Consider the following 14,817-nt stretch of genomic DNA (forward strand, 5'->3'; position numbering starts at 1 on the left):
CAGAATTTGGAGATTAGTGAGGAGGGACAATGAGATTGCATCGAAACCGGAGGATATTGCAAAGATAGCTGAAGACTACTTTTGCGATATTTTTACTTCTTCTTGTTCGGCTGATCCGAATCCATACTTAGAGGATTTAGAGCCAAAGGTTACAGCTTCCATGAACCGTAGGCTCCAAAGGCCAGTAACTATGGACGAGGTCAAAAGAGCTACATTTAGTGTTCACGCTCAGAGTGCTCCTGGTGATGATGGGTTTACAGCTAAGTTTTTTCACTTTTTCTGGGATATAGTTGGAGGTGACATTTTTAAGGCAGTAAGAAGTTTCTTTCACAGTGGCAGAATTCTAAAATGCTTCAATCATACTCAAATTTGTTTGATTCCAAAGGTGCCAGATGCCAATGACATGACTCAGGTACGACCGATCAGCTTGTCTTCAGTTATGTATAAAATTATTTCTAAAGTTATGGTGCATCGATTACAAGGTATTATGAATAAAATTATAAGCCCAAATCAGAGTGCGTTTCTCAAAGGTAGACTCATTTCAGATAATATCCTAATTGCCCACGAATGTATGCACTATTTGAAAAATAAGAGAAGTGGGGCAGAGCATGAGATGGCTATTAAACTAGACATGAGCAAGGCTTATGATAGGGTCGAGTGGCATTTTTTATGGTATATTATGGATAAGCTGGGCTTTGATGCTAAATGAATTAATTGGACTAAGGAATTGGTAACGACTGTTTCTTACTCTGTCGTTGTGGAAGGTCAACCTTTTGGCTATTTTAGGCCAAATAGGGGCATCCGACAGGGTGACCCCCTATCTCCATATCTCTTTCTTTTTTGTGCAGAAGGGCTTTCCTTCTTGCTACACAAGGCAGAGCAAAACAGATTAATTCAAGGAGTTCAAGTTAATCGGAGATGCCAAACAGTTAATCACCTTTTGTTTGCTGATGATTCAATCCTTTTTTGCAAGAGCGCACCTAATACAAGCCAAAGTATTCTAGAATTGCTAGAGATCTATGAGGGTTTCAGTGGGCAAAAAGTCAATCTGAATAAGTCAGCTATCTTTTTCAGTCACAACACACCTCAGAACACAAGACTAGCAATTGCTCAGACACTAAATATTGAACATATCGGAGCACAAGACAAATACCTAGGACTGCCCTCCATAGTTCAAAAATCGAAGAAAGCAACCTTTGGAGCTATCAAGGATAAAGTTTAGAAGAGGATTATGGGTTGAAAAAGAAGTTTATTGTCATCAGGTGGTAGGCACACGCTATTGAGAGCGGTGGGGGAGGCGATTCCTATTTATACACTCTCTTGTTTCAAGCTCCCGGACACGCTGTTGACTGAGATTCATAGCATACTCTCGCAATTTTGGTGGGGTCAAAAAGGTGCAGAACGAAGAATGGTTTGGATTAAATGGGACACAATGACGAGACCGAAGAAAGATGGCGGGCTGGGGATCAAGGATCTAAGGGCGCAAAATTTGGCTTTATTGGGAAAGCAATGTTGGCGTCTAATGAAATACCCTAATTCTACTCTATCAAGAATGCTCAAAGCTAAATATTTCAGATAAACAGATTTCCTACATGCAGAGATAGGAAGCGTATCGTCGTCGGGTTGGAAAAGTGTTCTTGAAGGGCGCAAGGTGATCGAAAAAGGCTTGTTATGGAAAATAGGCTCTGACACTAATGTTCGCATCTTCCATGACCCCTGGCTCCCACCACCGTTGCCCTTTAATGTCCCTCAAAATGCATTCACAATCCTGCCAGATCTGCAAGTGTATTACGTTAGTGCGTTACTAAATCCTGATAGAAGCTGGAATAGAAATCTGATTGAGTCGACTTTTTCAGTTGATATATGCAATAAAATTTTTTCAATCAAACCAACAGAGGAGGAGGATGAAGTTAATTGGTGTTGGATAAAATCTGGTATATATGAAGTTGGGTCAAGATACAAAATTGCTTATGGATTCTTTCATTCTCCTACTTCATTGAGGCCCCAGAACATACACAATAGAGTCTGGAATAGCATTTGGGAGTTGAAATTACCACATAAAATTAAGATTTTTCTATGGAAAAGTCTTCATAAAAAACTTCCAGTGTTGCAACAAGTCTACAGCCGGTTCGCATCCACTCCTGCCACTTGTCCAAGATGCATGTTGAAGGCTGAATCAATTTCTCATGCTTTGTTCCAATGCCCCCTATCTTCAATAATATGGAGACTAAACTTAATAACCCCTGACCTATGGATGAGAGAAGAAGAGACATTTTTCAATTGGTGGCAACGAGTCTTATCCTGGGCAGCGGCTCAATTAGACGGTAGACAAAAGACCCTCCTCATAGTGGCGCTGTATTGGAGCACTTGAAAAGCGAGGAATCGGTGTGTTTTTTAGAAGGTAATAACTCGGCACCAGAGATAGTGAAAGAACCCAGCAATTTAGTGCGTGAACTCGTGAGCCATACCTGATAGATGCTACTAATTTTCTTTACTCTTACTTTACTCTTCTTTAAGCTCTTAATCTTTCAGTCACAGTTGGTGATAAATGGAAATACCCAATTCTTTTGTACTTTCTTATGGAAACACTTTTATTTTATATTAATAAAATAACATTTATCTTTAAAAAAAAAGTAATATTGAGTTGCTTTTAATTTAAAAAGGTATTTTATTCTATTTTTTACAAACAATTAGTTAATAATATTTAAAAATTTTGACTAAAAGTATATTATTAAGCTAAAAAAATTATAATTACTATTAATCACATTGATATTAGTCAAATTTTAACCCGTCACCAGTACTATCATCCATTTACAAATACTAATCCAAACACGGTAAGTCATATCTGATTGCAAAAGTTGGTCAATCTTCGAAAAAATTATTAATAAAATGAATAAACAAATAAATAATTTAATTCTAGTACAATATTAATATTAGCATCACAATTTCTCACAAAATTACAGAATTATATACATTAAAATAAATATTTTTATCTCTTATAAATATGAATTTGTCAATGAATAATAGCTCAAACGACATAGTTTCTTCATACTCAATTAAGAAGTTGCGGGTTCGAATCTTTTATATTTGGTAATATATATATATATATATATATATATATATATATATATATATAATATATATATATATATATGAGTTTTGTTTTAATGCATTAACAATCATTTAAAATAGATTAATGTAAAAAAAGTTATTTTGGAATAATATTTATAAAATTTAATTTTGATATACTATCAATTTAAAATAATTTTACATGTGCATCTAATTATATAAGACCATACCAACAAAAAATAACTATTTTCACATTAATAATAACTATTTTCACATTAATCACATTAAAAGAAAATTGAATGATTCTACACCATTAGATGCAATCTCACACCATTAAAAACATCATTGGTGGCTAATTGATGACTAAAAACCACAAAATCTGCTGGCCCTAAACTTTCTCTATAAAAAATCCATCGTTGAGAGCCAAGTATACAATTGAGTAGGGGTGTTCAAATCCAAACCGATCTAAATTAAACCGCTCACCTAATCCAATCCAAACAAAAAATGATTAAAATCGCACTAATTCGAATTTGATTGGATCATATTTTTTGCAAACCGCTGGATTGGATCGGATTTCGAATCTACTTTTCATAATTTTCATAACCGATCCAATACAATCCAAATCGTACAATATGCTATAATATTATTATTTTATTATTATATTTAAGATTATACTTATAACTTGTTTAATTTGTTATACATTTTTCTATTATTCATATATTATTATTATTTAATAAATATTTTATGTTCAAAATGTTATTTATTTATTTATTTTAATTAACATATAATTTTATTTCTATTGTTATGTTATCATTGGTTTTTTAAGATATTGTTAGGACTTGTTATGTCATTGTTGATTATTTAAAATTTGATGTTGAGACTTGTTATATGTATTTAATTTTTTATTTAGAAAACTGTAAATCCAAACCAATCTAAACCGCTTGTAATCGGATCGGATTGGATCGAGTTTCTAAAAAAAATTCATCTAATTCAAATCGCACCGTACATAAATTAAACTATCGGATGACTTTTTTCTTTAAAACCGAACCAAACCGCACCGCAAACACCCGAAAGTAATGACAGTAAATTCAAAAAAGAAGAGAGTAATCATAGGAAAGGTGACCGTTACCCAAAAGCTAGAGCTTAATAAGATGGAAAGTGATAATCATATTAAATGTGACCGTTACACAAAAGCTACAGCATATTTAAATTTTGAAGTGTTCATTTTTAAAATTTTGTAGCACTTCTTCAAAATTTCGCAACGTAACTACTTCTTCTTCTTTCTCTCTCTGCATCATCGCGACCATGCCGCTCAGACCCATTGACAACGCTCTTCCAACAACATCACCACAACACAGACCCAAAAAACAACCCAAAATCTCTGTTCCCATCAAGAACCAACAATGTCTATCCGAGAATGACCAAAACAAGGTTCCCTTGCCCTCTTCTGGGGATGCCACCATTGATTATATCTCCTCTGAAAACCTTGTGCCCATTTCGGACCCTGAAGACAAGATTAAGGTAAGCCCTCGTTTCTGTTTCTCATTCAAGCTCGCTCCTTTTTGTTATCTGCACCCATGGGTTGATTATTTGAAAATGCAGAGCTTGGTTGAAGAATTAGAGTCTAAGAATTGGACTAACGTGTGTGAATCACTTAATGATGTTAGGCGATTTGCGTTGTTCCATTCGTCTCTTCTATTTCCTCTATTGTAAGGAATCTCTTCTCTTTGGTTCCTCTCTTTTCAAATTTGTTTGTGTCTGACATGAAGTTGTGAACAGGGGAAAAGTTGTGTTGGTGGTGGCCAAGACCATGAAAAATCCTCGCAGTGCTGTGTGTAAAACTTGTATTATGGCTGCTTCTGATGTCTTCAACGCCTTTGGCGACAAGTTGCTTGACCCTTCTACCTCTGAGGCATTTGATGGCATGGTGTGTGTGGACTCACTTCCTCTTTCTTTCATTCTTGTTTCATGGTTTTGGTTTCACTCAGTTGATTAAGAGATTGGATTTTCCAACAGCTACTGCAGCTGCTGCTGAAAGCATCGCAGGATAAACGGTTTGTGTGTGAAGAAGCAGACAAGGCACTGGGCTCAATGGTGGACTCCATGACCCCTCTTCCTCTCTTTCAGAAACTTGGAGCATATGTTAGCCATGCAAACCTCCGAGTCAGGGCCAAGGCTGCCATATCACTCTCCAAATGCGTATCCAAGATGGTATAAGTTGCTGCTTATTTTCAGTGGTGTTTTTGCTTGCGTTGTTCCTAAGGGGTGTGAGTTTGATTTGATGCAGGAGGGGCTTGGAGAAATGGATGAATCTTGGTTGGCAGAACTGATTAAAGTGGCAGCTGATTTACTGAACGATAGATTGCCAGAGGCGAGAGATGCGGCTCGGAGTATCGCCACTTCAATGTATGAGGCACTCACAAAGGACAAGGAACAGAAGCTGGAGGTGTGGCAGAGCTTCTGCCAATCCAAGTTGACACCAATTCACGCTATTTCAATGTTTAAGATAGTTGGTACTTGAAGCAATATTGGGTATTGGGTGTATTAATACGTAGTTTTATAGTCATATAGCAGATATCCTAAATTTAGTTCTGTATGCGAAGTTCCTAAGGCTCATGATGCTGCATGAGTAGGAGGAGTTTTGTTGAATGTTGAAATAAAAATTTGTTTTTCTTTTTACAGCTCGTCTCTCGTAATGAAAAAAAGCCATGTTAAAGAAACTAGCAGATTGATCATTAACGAGATACAAAGATTTCCAATTCGATTTCTACTCCAAAAATTTTCGACTACTTCCATTGAGTTCATTCCATTTATACAATTGGAACAAAAACTCTGGGCGATATTCCATATATAACATAACATTTTGCCTATTCCCATGATCATCAAAGAATTCTACCAAGATCAAAATAACAAGCACTCTCTTGACGCTACACAACACCAATTGCTGTTTCTAATGGAATCAATTTGGTGAGCAAAATTAATAATGTACTGACAATTTTTTACCGTGCAGTCTATGGACCAGTTTGATGTCGCTAATCTAGTAATCTTTCAAAAACTAAATTTATATTCTGAAAATTGTGGGACTAAAATGCGGATTTACTCATTCGGGTTATAAAAATGATGTTATCTTATGACATACTATATTATTACTAACAGCTGAACTCCTTTTGTCAGCGTTGCAGCAGACACAGGAAAGTTAAGTATGATTATGCCACACATTGTTCTCTATCTTGGCTGCTTATGCTACAAATCCTGTACTGATCGCACAAATTTAATGAATCTGTATGTGAGACAGAAATGCTAAACTTAACTTAGCTAATTGATCTCAAATTTACCATAACTGTATTAAATACGATGCAGAGGATATCACTGCTATGGTATCATGCAATCTAAGTGGAAATTTAACCTTCATTATCTATGCTTCCAAAAGCTACAAAGCTACCATAAATATTCATGCAAAGAAGACACTTATGATCCTGGTTCCAGCCATGACTACATCGAAACATTGGCATTATAAACAGCTTAGACAAGGATTGATATATTATCATCTCTCCCAAACTAAGATGCCAATTATATAATCTTCGCCCGTGTTCAACAACACCTGCCACTACAATTGCTTTTCTTCTGGATGTATCTGAATGCTTTCACTTTCGACACTACTTCTATTGAGGAGTTCAACAAACGTTCATGATATTGCAAAACATTGCTTTTTAATGAACCTGCTGACACTAGCTCGCTTTCTAAACCGCTTGAAAAGGCATTTTGTGGTGGTTGTTGTGGTGGCACTCACTGCGGCAGCCGCAGAAGGGGGAAGGCGAAACCTCAAAGTTTCAAGATTAGGATTTTGAGGTTGGCGACAACAACCTACCTACCTATTTATATATGATTTCAAAATATCACATATAATCCGTCGGTGACTATTACTTTGTACTTATTACTAAAGAAAGTAAATAAATAATATTTAATAAATTTTATAAAATTTATTTTTTTATTTTAAAAAGAAAGTTAAGCAATTTAAATACCATAACAAAGACTCCATAGAACTCACCTTTTTATTTTAGTATTAACCAAAACCGGATACTTTAGTTTTGTTAGAATTGTATCTTCTTTGCTAATATGGTACATATCTTCGGTTAAATGGGTTAAATACTTAAATATTTGTTTAGATGTTTTTAAATTGATGAAAAAAAAATTTAATGAAAAAGATTTTATTTTTAATTTTTGTAGTATGTTTGATAAAATTTTAGTAATAAAAATAAAAATATTAAAAAAATTAAAAATATATATATTTTTTAAAAATTATAATTTATATTTTTTTAAAAATTAAAAAAAAAAAGATATTTTTTACCTAATAAATAAATAAATATTTTTATATTATTACTCTAATATAATTGATAAATACATTTTTTTTGTATGAAATATTTAAATATAAAATTACTTTTTTTTTTATAAATTTTTTTAAAAAATAACTCAAATTTTTTTTTTTTTATAAAGTTACCCAAAACCAGCCTAATAATAATTTACTGATTTGCAACTAGCAGAAAGAATACTCGCGAGCAAAAAGAAAATCTTAAAAAGAAAGAATAAAAAACCCTTAAATTCAAATAAAAAACACCACTTTTCCTTTATAAAAAAGAGAAGAAAGCTTTCTCTTTTGTGCTTTTTCATTTGACCATTCTCTTCCTATTTTAAACTCAAAGCAATTCAGTCACCAAAAAAACTCAAAGCAATTCATAACTCAAAAAAAAAAAAAACTGCTAGGACATAATTTTCAAATTAAATTTGTATAATTTTTTTATATCATCTCTCAATTTCGCATATCAAAAACAAATTTATGTAAATTTAAGTTTTATTTAAAAATTTGTTATTTATCTATAAATTATTATGCTAATTCAAATCTCAAATATTTTTTTATTTTTGTAATCCATACTATCTTTTATTCTAACAGGTTAAGAACTAATTTGTTGTAGATTAAACTTTAAACTGCTGATATTTGCTTTTTTTTTTTTTATAGAAACCACGGATACTTGATTAAGTGAACTAATGAGTTAATCAAGATTTTAAAAATTGGTTTAAATTGGTCGGTCGAATCGATCGAACCATGAATAGTTGCAAAAAATGAAACAGTTAAATATCAAAACCGCCAATTTTAAAAATTACTATTAAACCGTCGAACCGGTCAGAAACCGTTCGGTCGAACCGAACCGTGATTTGGCCGGCTTTGTGAATTGGGAAGCAAACGACGCCGTTTCATTGATTCTGAGTCAATGAACCCTAACTCCTCCACTATTCGGCTACTTCAGTCTCCACTCTCGAATCCAGCCCTAGCCTCCAGAACCAGAACGCTCTAGCCTCTCTCTGTCTCTCACACTCAGTCCAGAGCTCCTGGTCCTCCCTTACTTCCGTCCAGCCACCGCCTGCTACCGCCGCCGTCGGAACTTCCAGCTTCGAAGAGCCACCACCTGCTCCCTCACTTCCCCTCCATCGCGCAGCAGCCGTCGCAACCTTCCTTCCCCTCCATCGCGCAGCCACCGTGCGAACGTGGAAACCTCCGTCGCGCAGTCACTGTGCCGTCGGTGCCAGCTCTGTTCCACTGCAGCCACTGCCCGTTCGAAGGCCGTTCGAAGCCCATTCGAAGGTGAACCTTGTCGTGGGGTCTCCCTCTTGCGTGCTCTCTTCAAGTCTTCTAGCTTCTAGGTAATTTCTTTTAACTATAATTGAATAATTTGTTGTTAGTGTGAAGTTCTGTGAATGTCTATGTGATTTTTTACTGTGAACTGTGAACTTTGTTGAATTGTTGAATAATAATGAATAATTATTGTTAGTTAAGTTGTGAATTTTGTTGTTGTAACTTATACTAGGTTGAATTATTATCGAATAATTTTGACTTATGAATCATGGAACGCAAAGTGAATACTTTCTCCAAGTTCTACAATTTCTTGGAGGGTAGTCTTTTATCTAATGCTTTTACTTCGAGTGCTGGGACTGCCCCATCCCTTTAAGCTGGCTGACTACGAACAGCCTTCTTCCTGACCGACCCTTGCATGCGTGGAAGTGAAAGGAAAGTGATGGAAGAGTGGGAGTTCCTGCTTTCAGTTCAAGGAAAGTTCTTTTCTAATCGATTGACTCGTGGATCTTTCTGACTTCAAGTACCGATCTTCTATCAAAGGAACCTTTCCAGAAGTGCCCTTGGTTTGGTCCAGTCTGCATTCTTCGCTTAGTGTCAATTTTTTTTATGATAGAGTTAGGCTCGGGATTATTGGGTTGGAGTGATTTGCTGTGGGTTCTTGTAAACCTGTGATTTTGTACTTGTTAATTCGTCCAATAGTTGTTGTGATTCTTGCAATTGAGATTATTGGGTATCTTTGCTCTTCTCAAATTGTTAATTTGCTAAATTGTTGCTGTTATTGTGATTCTTGAGATTGAAATTGTCTTTATTTTTTGTTAGTGGGCTGCTGGATTTTCTATTTGGAATTTGTACTTGTTAGTTCATTAAATTGTTGTGATTCTTGAAAGTTGAAATTGAGATTATTGGGTTGCTTTGTTCTTATCAAATTGTTAATTTGTTAATTTGCTAAATTATTGGTGTTATTGTGATTCTTGAAATTAAGATTGTCTTTATTTTTTGTTATTGGGTTGTTGGATTTTCTATTCGAATTTTATACTTTGATTCTTTAACCCTAGGTATAAATTTTGTTGATTGATTAATTGATTAGGGTAGGGTTGTGTTGTGTCATTCCAAGATGAATATAATTGTTTTGCTTTGCGATGCTTGCTGGTTGTTATTTGATCTCACCGCATTTCAGCATTTGATCAATGAAATGTTTTGCAAACATCCAGTTTTTGGTTTGCATTTCCATATATTGACTTGGATTTATACCTTACTAAGTTATCCAACGGAAGTCAAGCTGATCTCATGAAAATCCCAAATGACTAATAAGATTGAATGACAAACTTGGATCAGTTGGATGTTGGAATTTTATGTTTGGTTGGTTGTTTTTGTTATTTGACTTTTAAGTTTGTATTTGAATGAGATCATAACATTCTGGCTTATGTAGTATTTTTAATTTGGATGATATTTTAAAGTTTATGTTAGAATATAATTATGTTTTAATGTGTTTATCTATATTTTATTTATTATTTTATTATAAAACGGTTTTTTCGTTTCAATCATGGTCGAACCGGTTGAACCTATGAACCAGTGAACCAGTAGCTAGAGCGGCTTGATGACCGGTTCGGTTTTCAGAACCTTGGAGTTAACCACTAAATGAATACAAGTAAGAATGACAATAAAGCATGCTCATCAAGGAAAAAAAACAAAGAAGAAGAAGAAGAAGATTACAGTTTTTTTCAAATATTAAACCTCTCTTCCTTTCTTCCTCGCCATGCCCTTTCCTAAGCCCATGCCCTATTCTTACCTATCTTACCAGAACCTCTACGAAACACTCAAGCATTGCTCCTCCCTCAAATCCCCACGCAGCGCCCGGGTGCTCCACGGCCACCTCATCTTCTCCGGCTGGTACGCCTCCGTCTTCTTGCGCAATAGCCTCCTCCACGTCTATTCCAATTGCCACCTCACCGACGATGCCTTCCGCCTCTTCCACGAGTCCACCACTCACCGCAATGTCTTCACTTGGAATGCCATCATCCATGCGCTACTCTCTTCTGGTCAGGTCTCCCATGCACAACACCTGTTCGACGAAATGCCCCAACGAGACTCCGTCTCTTGGACAACCCTCATATCTGGCTACTCTCACAATGGCCTCCCAGCTCATAGCATCCAGACCTTCGCTTCCATGCTCCAGGAATTCGAATTTCATAATGGTCAAACTCAGGACAAATTTGATCCTTTTTCGTTTACTTGTGTAATGAAGGCTTGTGGCTGCCTCAGATGCACTCCTTTCGCTCTTCAGTTGCATTCCCTTGTGGTCAAATTACGTTTAGGAGCCCATATCAGCATCCAAAACGCCCTTGTTGATATGTACATTAAATGTGGAGCGATTGGGTTCGCTGAGAGTGTCTTCTTTGGCATTGAGGAGCCCAGTTTGTTCTGTTGGAACAGCATGATTTACGGTTATTCAAGGTTGTATGGAGCTTATAAGGCTCTTGATTTGTTTGCTCGGATGCCGGAACATGATTCTGTTTCATGGAACACTTTGATCTCAGTTTTCTCTCAGCACGGCCTTGGGGTCAAATGCCTTTTCTTGTTTTTAGAGATGTGTGATAGGGGGTTTAACCCGATTTTCATGACCTATGGTAGTGTACTCAGCGCGTGTGCCAGCATTGGTGATCTTGAATGGGGTGCACACTTGCATGCTCGGATTCTTCGCGTGGAGCATGGCTTAGATGCCTATTTGGGAAGTGGTTTGATAGATATGTATGCTAAGTGTGGACGTTTAGAATTGGCGAGGCGCGTGTTTGACTGCTTAGAGGAACGCAATGAAGTTTCTTGGACTTGCTTGATCACTGGTGTGGCTCAGTTTGGACTTGAAGAAGACGCTCTGGCATTGTTTAACCAAATGAGACAGGCTTCTGTTGTGTTGGATGATGTTACCCTTGCAACTGTTCTTGGGGTTTGTTCAGAACAAAATCATGCTGCTATTGGGGAGCTGCTTCATGGATATACAATCAAAAGTGGTATGGATTCTTATGTTCCTGTAGGGAATGCAATTATTACAATGTATTCAAAGTTTGGCAATTTTGAGAAAGGTTATCTTGCATTTAGTTTGATGCCGCTTAGAGATACTATATCATGGACAGCCATGATCACTGCCTTCTCTCAGAATGGAGACATTTCCAGAGCTCGTGAATGTTTTGATTTAATGCCTGAGCGCAATGTCATCACTTGGAACTCAATGCTAAGCACATATGTTCAACATGGGTTATCGGAAGAAGGACTGAAGTTGTATGTTCTGATGAGAAGAAGAGGAGTAGAACCAGACTGGATCTCTTTAGCTACTTCAATTAGGGCATGCGCTGACTTAGCTGTTGTAAAACTTGGGATGCAAATTGTATCTCATGCCATTAAGTTCGCCCTTATATCGGATGTTTCAGTTGCAAATAGTATTGTTACCATGTATTCAAGATGTGGGCAAATCAAAGAAGCACAGAAAGTTTTTGACTCAATATATGTGAAAAACCTCATTTCCTGGAATGCTATGATGGCAGCATATGCTCAAAATGGTTTAGGCAAGAAAGTAATTGAGACATTTGAGGATATGTTGAAGACCGAGTGCAAACCTGATCACATTAGTTATATTTCTGTTCTATCTGGCTGCAGCCACATGGGGCTTGTAGTAGAGGGTAAACATTACTTCAAATCCATGACTAAAGTTTTTGGTATTTCTCCTACAAGTGAGCACTTTGTTTGTATAGTAGATATGCTTGGACGAGCAGGGATGCTAGACGAGGCAAAGGAAGTGATAGATGAAATGCCTTTTAAGCCGAATGCTACTGTTTGGGGGGCTCTACTTGGAGCCTGCCGAATCCATCATGAATCACATCTAGCAGAAACTGCCTTGAAGAATTTGGTGGAATTAAATCCTGAAGATTCTGGTAATTATGTCCTTCTAGCAAATATATATGCTGAATCTGGAGAGTTAGAAGGTGTTGCTAATATGAGAAAGCTAATGAAAGTGAAGGGAATTCGAAAGAGTCCAGGCTGTAGCTGGATAGAGGTTGATAACACGGTACATGTATTCACCGTAGATGACACCAATCATCCACAGATAAAGGAAATTTATATAAAACTGGAGGAGATGATGAAGAAGATAGAACATACAGGAAGATATATTAGTCCAGTTTCTTCTCCCCATAGGAGTCAGAAATACCATAGTGAAAAGCTTGCCTTCGCTTTTGGGTTACTGAGTTTGCCATCTTGGATGCCTTTATATGTGATGAAAAATCTCCGTGTCTGCCATGATTGTCACTCGGTAATAAAGCTATTGTCTTTTGTCACCTCAAGGGAACTTATCATGAGAGATGGATTTCGATTTCATCATTTTAAGGATGGGGTTTGCTCGTGTAAAGATTATTGGTAACATGTGGTACATATTCTATATTTGCTCCCTCCCACATTTCTCTTGTTAATTTCTTCTTTCCTTCTCAACATTTATTATTATTGAAAAATCTTGCGATGTATCGCATTTATGGAAATAATTTTCGCTTGTTCTACAGCACCATTGCATGTCTACATTGGTTTTGCATTTTGGTTTGATATTGAATTTAATTGGCCAGCAATAGCACCAAGCAATTATCATTAATCAACTCCTTACTGATAATCATCTAGTGCACAGTAGTTGCAGGAGAGAAAGTGGACAAATCCTGACTCCTGTCCACTGCACCAGAGGACCCTCCAGCACATTGGGAGCAGGTGCGGTTTATGTATATATAACTATGTCCAATACTTGGTTATTGTTTTCATCTTTCCATGATGTGATACATTCAAGTCCATAAGTCCATTACTTATTAGCATGTGTGTAACTACTAACTAGTGTATGGCACACATCTTCAACCTGGTTTATTTTTTTAAAACAATCATTAGAGTTCTACAGTTGAAATGTTGAATGTCAGCTATAAGGTACTCAACTGATTTTTGTAAGATCAAAATATCCTAAACAAAAAAGTTGTTTTCTAATGGAATCAAGTTAATGTCATTTGGTGAGCAAAATTAATAATGTATGGACAATTTTTTACTGTGCAGTCTATGGACCAGATTGATGTCGCTAATCTAGTAATCTTTCAAAAACTAAAGTTATATTCTGAAAATTGTGGGAACTAAAATGCGGATTTACTTCATTACAGTAATAGGCGTCATTTTTTCAGTTTCATAATTTTGAGTAATGAGTGTACCTGAAGACGGGAACTAGGTTCAATCACTGTTTGGAATAATTTTACCAAAGAAACTGTGAAGCTAAGTCAGGCAGGGAACCTGACTGTTTATTTCCATTTATTTCCTTTTTCTATTTAACCTAGTTTTATATTATTTGTGGTTATTTTGATGCTGGAATGTAATGCACAAAGTTGCTTTTTAAGTTCCGGTACTACTTTGATGTCACTATGTTATTAATCTCTTTTGCAGGCATTCATATACTATTATGATCCCCATAGAGCTGGAACAAGATCCAGTAATTGAAGGTTCAGTGTCATTGACACAAAGCAAAGAAGGTGCTCGGTTCATTCATGGATATTCAATTCACGTTAAGTTTATGTGAGATGAGACATTTATCTAATCTATGAAAGATTCTCCTTCTTTGACAATTCATCAAGGTATAAGTTGCTGCTTCCTTGTGCTGCTTATTTTCAGTGGTGTTTTTGCGTTGTTTCTAAGGTGAGTTTGATTTGATGCAGGAGGGGCTTGGAGAAATGGATGAATCTTGGTTGGCAGAACTGATTAAAGTGGCAGCTGATTTACTGAACGATAGATTGCCTGAGGCAAGAGATGCGGCTCGGAGTATCGCCACTTCAATGTATGAGGCACTTACAAAGGACAAGGAACAGAAGCTGGAGATGTGGCAGAGCTTCTGCCAATCCAAGTTGACACCAATTCACGCTATTTCATTGTTTAAGATAGTTGGTACTTGAAGCAATATTGGGTATTGGGTGTATTAGTACGTAGTTTTATAGTCATATAGCAGATAGCCAAAATTTAGTTCTGTATGCGAAGTTCCTAAGGCTCATGATGCTGCATGAGTAGTTGTCTTGTTGAATGTTGAAATAAAAGAGTTAATACTCAATTTGGTTCCTAAA

General features: G+C 36.2%; 2 protein-coding genes across 7 annotated transcripts; both read left to right on the forward strand.

The window, feature by feature from the left end:
* Positions 1 to 4,325: 4,325 nt before the first annotated feature.
* On the forward strand, positions 4,326 to 5,769 carry LOC130942724 (uncharacterized). Its single transcript, XM_057871025.1, has 5 exons — positions 4,326 to 4,590; positions 4,672 to 4,778; positions 4,849 to 4,996; positions 5,086 to 5,280; positions 5,357 to 5,769. Exons 1-5 carry the CDS (start codon positions 4,375 to 4,377, stop codon positions 5,588 to 5,590), a joined length of 900 nt encoding a protein of 299 aa, XP_057727008.1. The 5' UTR covers positions 4,326 to 4,374; the 3' UTR covers positions 5,591 to 5,769.
* Positions 5,770 to 8,379: 2,610 nt separating this feature from the next.
* On the forward strand, positions 8,380 to 14,333 carry LOC130970079 (pentatricopeptide repeat-containing protein At2g13600-like). 6 transcript variants are annotated; one of them, XM_057896074.1, is made up of 4 exons: positions 8,380 to 8,766; positions 8,931 to 13,115; positions 13,246 to 13,441; positions 14,150 to 14,333. In XM_057896074.1, the coding sequence occupies exon 2, from the start codon at positions 10,455 to 10,457 to the stop codon at positions 13,107 to 13,109; it is 2,655 nt and encodes an 884-aa protein (XP_057752057.1). In that variant the 5' UTR covers positions 8,380 to 8,766; positions 8,931 to 10,454; the 3' UTR covers positions 13,110 to 13,115; positions 13,246 to 13,441; positions 14,150 to 14,333. The 6 variants fall into 6 exon arrangements, with proteins under 6 accessions (XP_057752057.1, XP_057752048.1, XP_057752074.1 ...); XM_057896065.1 differs by having other exon boundaries at positions 13,306 to 13,441; XM_057896091.1 differs by having other exon boundaries at positions 13,358 to 13,441.
* The last annotated feature ends 484 nt before the right edge of the window (positions 14,334 to 14,817 follow it).

The sequence above is a fragment of the Arachis stenosperma genome, chromosome 1 (genome assembly GCF_014773155.1).
Source record: "Arachis stenosperma cultivar V10309 chromosome 1, arast.V10309.gnm1.PFL2, whole genome shotgun sequence".
Classification (NCBI taxonomy): domain Eukaryota; kingdom Viridiplantae; phylum Streptophyta; class Magnoliopsida; order Fabales; family Fabaceae; genus Arachis; species Arachis stenosperma.

Excerpts from the sequence above, each read along its gene's own strand:
- LOC130942724 (XM_057871025.1), top strand. The coding sequence starts at position 4,375 with ATGCCGCTCAGACCCATTGACAACGCTCTTCCAACAACATCACCACAA. Across the intron at positions 4,591-4,671 it reads ACCCTGAAGACAAGATTAAG|AGCTTGGTTGAAGAATTAGA; the intron begins GTAAGCCCTCGT and ends TTGAAAATGCAG. Across the intron at positions 4,997-5,085 it reads CTGAGGCATTTGATGGCATG|CTACTGCAGCTGCTGCTGAA; the intron begins GTGTGTGTGGAC and ends ATTTTCCAACAG.
- LOC130970079 (XM_057896051.1), top strand. The coding sequence starts at position 10,455 with ATGCCCTTTCCTAAGCCCATGCCCTATTCTTACCTATCTTACCAGAAC.